Source organism: Belonocnema kinseyi, chromosome 6, assembly GCF_010883055.1.
Source record: "Belonocnema kinseyi isolate 2016_QV_RU_SX_M_011 chromosome 6, B_treatae_v1, whole genome shotgun sequence".
NCBI classification, from domain to species: Eukaryota; Metazoa; Arthropoda; class Insecta; order Hymenoptera; family Cynipidae; genus Belonocnema; species Belonocnema kinseyi.
In genome coordinates, this window is record NC_046662.1 from 149,591,518 (window position 1) to 149,599,066 (window position 7,549).

Sequence of the window (7,549 nt, forward strand, 5' to 3'; positions counted from 1 at the left end):
ATTTCTTTACCAGCCCAGATTTACTCATCCACCTGCATAAATGTGGTTTACGATCAACAGGAACTGTCCGTAAAGACAGAGTGAAAGAAAAGCATGAATTTGAAAAAAATGATCCGCGAGGATCGTACAAAGTAAGTCATGATCGCAACAGTGGGATGAATTTTATCAGTGTAATAGATTCAAAACAAGTCTCTATTCTTTCCACAGCATGTGGTATCACTCCCATAACCCCAGTGAAAAGATTTTCACGAGCTGCTCAAGAGAGAGTAGAACTAGGATTTCCTCGAGCTTTTTCTTTGTATAATAATTACATGGGAGGGGTAGATTTGCACGATTTCAGATGCAAAAAAGCTTCTCCATCTATTACTTCAAAGAAATGGACTTTTAGAACTTTTTCACGAATAATAGAATTATCAATTACAAATTCTACCGTAATTTGGAAAATTTGCAACAAGAATAATATAGCTAAATTGAAAACGAAAGATTTCTGTAAAGAAATCAGCAGAAATATTTGTCGCAATCAAAACTGAGTGATTTCGAAACTCACAGATACGAATCACGAACAAAAGCATTATGTAATAATGAACAATGTCGCCAGAGGACTACTAGATTTTGCATTGATTGCAACATGTACTGCTGCTTACATTGTTTCTCAAAATTACATTCTGAAACAGCAGGATCAAAATGATTTCAACGGATTGAAATCTGAAATGAAAAAAATTCTCCATAAAAAAAAAATTTTTAAATGTAAAAAAAATATATAAAATCCCTTAAAAAAAAAGAGAGACTATCGATATTCGTCGACCTCCACGTTGGTGATAGTTGGGCAACGTAAACTTTTTTTGCGGCAGACGGACGATAGATATTCGTGAATCATTTTACTCTTACACGATGCTTAGAACTATGAAAATTTTTTATTGAAAAACTATGCGCTTTTCGGAAAATTTGTCAAGAATAAAAAGTTCTTGTAATCAGCCTAGAAAGACGCCATTTTGAAAATACTAAAACGAAAAATCGATCTTTGAACCATGGATTCTCAAAGTTTAGATATTTATTCCACCCGTTAGTGAGATTCCAGGTTAATTACAGACTCGAAAAGCTTTGGAAAATGGTTCACAAAAAAAATAGGCACGAAAAATCACTTTTTTTTTGTTTAAACTGCATTTTGGGATAATAAGTAAATTTTTTGAGGAATTTCATTGGCACCGTCGGAAAGAGGAGATCTTAAGCAATAAAAATATATGTGTCTCAATTTTTTCTAGTGTCGAATAGTCTTAGTTATTGGCCGTTGAAAACAGTGTACCGGTAGTGGCGTTTTGGCCGTTTAAGGGTTAAGAAGCTCGCCGATCTACAAAACTGGGACAAACACGTCGTGAAGGAAAGACAATCCTTTAAAAATCTCCCTCTTGGATCTAATCAGTTCAAAGAAAATTTTATTTCCAAAAATAGTCTTCACGAGCTGAGATATAAATTTGATTTTCAAGAGAACTATAAAGTGCACATAACAAGAAGACAAAAAAAGCACGTGAATGAGCGAAAATACGTGCTAGAAAAAGCTGACACGAAAGTTCAAGGAATTACAACAGCCAAAAAAAAAGACTTTTTACAACTTTGAAAAACGTTAGTCATTCCGTCAAAATACCATGCGTTCTTCGAAACTTTGCCAGTAAAATCTGCACAAAATGAAGAAAATGACGATTCATCAGTTATAATAATGTATATTATAATGTATTGTTACTGTTACTTTGAAATAAATGTTTAAACTGTTCATTTTTAATTACCCAGTGGGCAAAAAAATTGAGGATGTCCTAGAGACGTCTTTAGGACATCCCTAAGACGTCTTTTATAACATGTCTTTTGGTCATCCTAGGGATGCTCTTAAAACGTCTAATGTTAGTAGGAAAGATGTCCCGAGAACATCCATGTCTTTAAAACGTCTTTAGGTCATCTTAAGGACATTGGACGTCTTAGAAACGTTGATTGGCCTGACATAGGGGGTCCTACGAACGTCCCAAGGACGTTCTTAGGACGTCCTAGTCAGGCCAATGAACGTCCTAAGATACGGACGTTCTCGGCACATCTTTCGTACTGCCATTAGACGTTTTAAGAGCATTCCTAGGATTACCAAAAGACATGTTATAAAAGACGTCTTGTAGGGGTGTCCCAAAGACGTCTCTAGGACATCCTTTTTTTTTGCTCGCTGGGTTATTGTTCAATAGTATTTTGATGATTATACATTTATATTTTATTATGTCGATGAATAAAATAAATAAAGTATTCAGATTGAATACGCAGTCAAAAATAACTTACCTTAAAGAGGCTCAAATCGAAATAGAATTGCTCTATTTCAAGGGTAGATTTCGAGGATGATTTAGGGTTGACCGGACGACCGGAGGTCTATTCAGGGAATATCAATTAACATACAATAACTTTTATAACAATACAATCATTTTATAATTATTCCTTTATTTCGAAAAGCTTGAAAGCGGCTAAAAATAGTCCATAGTGAAAATGATTCGACAGTAAAGGCCAGATGTATATTTTCCATTATATGGACACCTATTATAAATGAAGAATTGTGTAACCAATTTTACGATTCATAATATTATTAAATATATCTTTTTATATCATAATTATTTAATATTCTATGTATTAAAAAAAACTTGCAAAAAGCTATTACAAATTTGCCGATAACTTTAAAAAGCCGCAGCGGGCACCTTCTGCGCTATAAAGAACACCCAGGTCACTAAGTCATACTACAATTGATTTTTTTCATAAAAAATACCAAAAACCACGAAGCTTTCTGCCTAGACTCCAAAATCACCCGCCCGAGGAATTGGGCACTCCTCAATTCTATTTTCTCTACGAAGTCACTCAATGTTTCAGAGCGCACCACCTTCAGTGCCTGTGCCTGTTAACGCAGACTCGAGACCAATACACTGACAAAAAAATATAAAACGGTACCTTACATATTTTTATTATAATGTTATGAAATTTAAAAAAAAATACGAAACACTTTACATTAAATTTTATTTTGCCTTCTGTTATATTTTTCCCCACTTATGAAACAAGTATTTCAAAAAATAAAAAAGTATTTAAATACTTTTTTAATATTATTTATTTAAAACAGAGAAGGTGTTTAGATACTTCTTTAAATATAAGTATTGCCTTTAATCAATCTCTAAAACTCAAAAACTTTCCTGATCGCGCGCATGCATAAGAATCTTATAACCTAAACGCGCGAGTGGCACCTTCATGCTTTGCTCGCCCGAGATTGGACTTTCATGATTTGATAAATCGAACGAGCATCTTTTAGTTTTGGCCAACTACTAGCTTCATGTTGCTCAATTCCGCAAGCTAATACTTTCTAGCGCTAACTTTTCGGTTAGATTTTTATTATTTATATTTTTGGTTAAGTATCATCTAGTCGATCGCGTGCGTTGGCATCCTATCGTTAGGACGCCTCGATATGTTTAAAAAACGAAATAGCGTATTCATGTATCATACAGTAGTGATCATGTATGCCTTATTTGATAAAGTAGGCTGTGATTTCAATTTGACATTTAAAAATATACAAGCAGCCAACCACACAGGCAAGGCACACATGAACACTACTGTACATCTCGCTTTGTAGCCTAAAGTTTTACATGAAATTGGTCGTCTTCTTTTTTTAACATTTGGAGATAAACAGTTCTGTCTATTATGTATTGAATCAGTAATACGAGGTGTGTTCAAAAAGTAAGCTGATTTTTGAATTTTCGCGGGCTGCGTACATTCAAGTTTTAAATTTTATTGTTTTGTTGTGTTGGTACACTGGTCGCGATCATATGTTCACAGTTTTGACTATATAGCTCGTGTTGTTTTTCTGACAGAGGCGTAAAAGGTTAGAAGGGTTTGGTGTGCTCGGTGATTTTCTTCTTTCGAAAAAAATGGAGCAAAGAGTTTGCATTACATTTTTTGTGAAAAATGGAATCCAGTGCTCTAAAACTCTTGAAATGTTGACAGTTGCATACGGTGAGTCTACTCTGAGTAAGAAAAATGAGTATAAGTGGTACAAGCTGTTCCAAGAAGGCCGAGAGGATATCGAAGACGAACCTCGCCCCGGACGTCCCAGAACGTCAACAACAGATGAAAACGTTCAAGCAGTGGAACAAATGGTGTTGAAAAATCGCCGAATTACCATCAGAGAAGTTGCTGAAGATGTTGCGAGAGGCGATACGCAAAAAACGTCCGGAACTTTGGAAAAACAATTCGTAGCTTTTGCATCGCGATAATGCACCTGCTCATTCATCGTGGCTTGTGAAAGATTTTCTGACCAAAAACAGCACCATAGTCATGCCTCAGCCTCCATATTCACCGGATTTAGCCCCCAGTGACTTTTTTCTTTTCCCAAAACTGAAGAGACCCATGAAAGGACATCGATTTTCAACGATTGAGGAGATAAAAACTGCATCGCTGAAAGAACTCAAGGCTATACCACAAAATGATTATCAGAAGTGCTTCGATGATTGGAAAAAGCGTTGGCACAAGTGTATTATATCTGAGGGGGATTACTTTGCAGGGGACAACACAAATATTGAGGAATAAATTAATATTTTTTGAGAAAACCATAAAGTCACCTTATTTTTTGAACACACCTCGTAAACGATGGGGAATCGAGGACAGATAAAATGTTATGCACCTAACGTAGAACAGCTGATAAAAATGCCTTTAATCACCGTTCACTGAAAAAACAGGTAGTAGGGCCAACTACTTGAATTAGTCAAATATGCTCACTCACTCCCTCACTCACCCTTGCCCTCATTCACTTCATTATTTTCACTATTTACATGACTCACTTACTCATTTGCTCTCTCTTCCTCTCTGTTACTCAATCATTCAGTCACTCGGTCACTCAATTACTCAGTCACTCAGGCTTGCACCTCCCCCCTCTCACTTTTGAAACTCATGTTTATGTAATTAGTCACATGCATCATGTATATCATCCTTATGCTTGGTGTGTATACTTAAACGGTTTACTATCATCATTGATGCTCTTGTTCGGCCGATTTCAATTCTTCTTTTTTGTTGTGTTGGTAGAAGTGTCATTGACGTTTTGTCAGATTTTCAGCTTGATAGCTTGACATTTGTTGAAGTGACACCGTATTGTGTGCATCTATCTTTGTGTGGTATCGATTTTTTACAAAAAAAAATGTCATCGAATTTGCACAATGCCATCGTTATCCCTGATCATTTGGCTGAAAACAAAACGAATACCATCCAACAACCAGCGAATTCATCTGATTTAGCTCCCTGCGACTTGTTCCTATTCGGTCGACTCAAGAAACCGCTCCACGGAACGCGTTACAGCACCTAACATGAGGTCATGGAAAAATCGAAGATGGCTCTGATGGTTATACCGCAAACCGATTATAAAAAATGTTTCGAAGATTGGATCAAGCGCTGTCATAAGTGCGTTGCGGTCGATGGGGAGTACTTTGAAGGGGACAATATCGATTATGATGAATAAACCTGTATTTTTTATTTTAACCGCAAACCGATTATAAAAAATGTTTCGAAGATTGGATCAAGCGCTGGCATAAGTGCGTTGCAGTCGATGGGGAGTACTTTGAAGGGGACAATATCGATTATGATGAATAAACTTGTATTTTTGTTTTTAAAAACAAAGTCCTAAAACTTTTTGATCCAGGTGGTATGAGTGAATTTCAAAATAATTGTATCTCAAAATAAAATAATGAAAAAGAGTTATCACTATGCGAACCAACTTCATGCTGCGAACAGAATGTATTAGCGGCGAAGAGAACCATCTTCATACCTTGTAAACTTGTCGATTATTATATTTAACAAGATACTTATGCAGTAAGAAGTAAATTAATTTATAACAATATATTCACTTTTATAGCATGTGTGCAATGTCTATTGTATCAAGTATACAGTTGTTATATTGAGAAAACTGATGTGATTCTATCTTGAAAACATAGGTATCTTCGAAGTAAATCTTACATTCATTTCAAATTAATAATTATTTGAAGGAAAATATTCATGCATTATTTTAAGAGAAGTTATTTCTTTGCAGAATACATTCATTTTCTCGTCTTAAGAACATGAACATTGTTTCAATTAAATTAGTAGTCAAAATAAGTATATGAATTTACTTGGACCAAGAAACATTTCGTTAGAGTTTTAGTTACTTATCATGATTTATATAATATTCTTAATTTAATATTTTATTAAACTTCACACATATAAGTTCAGTGGAACAAATTAACTTAATAGTTTTTTGCTTGGAGTAAATATATTCTTGATTCAAATAGTTTTTCTGATTCTATTATTTTCTTGATTCAAATAGTTGTTCTGATTTATTATTTTCTTGATTCAAGAAAATCGGTCCCTTATAAAAAGAAAATACTTGCTTTTTAATTTTTATATAGCTATATACGTCCGCACACTTGAGTCTGGGACACACTGTATGTATAATAAATAGATCAGCCTTTTTTCAAAACCTGTCCCTTGGTTCAAACAAAATTTAATGGATTAAATTGGGAGCATAAATATAACAGCAATATTTGGAAAACTTAAGATAGAAAATAATTCTAAATGATTTACCTCTGTCACAGGTTGAGGCAAATCATCTACATGTATACCACTTTCCTCTAAAGCCTGAATCCGCAGTCTTTCTGAATTCTTAAATTGCCGTTTTTTTGCTTTTGACAGTCCGATTTCAGAAAGCAAAACATTTCTATTCTTGGCTATTTGCAATGGATTGTATGTTGGCACCGGAGGATCCTATTACCAATATATATATATATATATATATATTTTTAATGCATTCGTACGAAGTTATTTTTTTATCAGTAAACTATTCAAAAAGCGAAGCTAAACATATTTTCAGAAATTAAATGAAAATCTTATGAATTACAAAAATAATACGATCACCAATACATCATTTGATTTATATAATCGATTCACATCATATATACTTATTCACAAATATGCTTTTTAATATGATTAAACACATGAGATTCTTTTAGTTTATGCATGCACATTACCGTATCCCAATTTTCTTCAGTCGGTGGAACGTAGACACTATTTGATTTTTCCAGAGATACCGAACCAACAGAGCGCTGACCTTCAGAAGAGAATATAAAGTTAAGAACAGTTCCACTCTTTGGACAATTAGCGATGTGGTACTGAAAACAATTTTAAAACAATTTTTTAATGAGGTTTATATTTCAAAATAAATATAGAGGAAAATATTTTAGATTAGTGTTGTACTGTACTTTTTATTGTTAAACCGGTTATATTTGGAAGTTAATGTGTGATAATATCGATCAATTATGTATGAATGAGGGTGTTTCCGCTTCTTGTTTTTCTAGCAGAAGAGGAAATCGAGAGAAGTTAGGAAACGTACCTCGAGATTGTCTCTTAAAAACATTGAAAGCAACTATTTACAGTATGTCAAGTTAAAGCGTGGGTGGCTTTACTCGCAGTCGGTAAGGTGTATCGACATGATTTTGGTGTCAAAATATTAAGAAGAGCTCCCTCTTTC

General features: G+C 34.3%; 1 protein-coding gene across 2 annotated transcripts in view; it reads right to left on the reverse strand.

The window, feature by feature from the left end:
- Nucleotides 1-7,549, reverse strand: part of LOC117174497 — a 77,788-nt gene that overhangs the window by 42,300 nt on the left and 27,939 nt on the right. The window contains exons 3-4 of one of the 2 annotated variants that reach the window (XM_033363665.1): nucleotides 7,050-7,190; nucleotides 6,607-6,786 (exon numbers count right to left, since the gene is read on the reverse strand). In XM_033363665.1, coding sequence (XP_033219556.1) covers nucleotides 6,607-6,786; nucleotides 7,050-7,190 — 321 coding nt within the window. The remainder of the gene's footprint in view (nucleotides 1-6,606; nucleotides 6,787-7,049; nucleotides 7,191-7,549) is intronic. The other variant, XM_033363666.1, reaches the window with a different exon arrangement.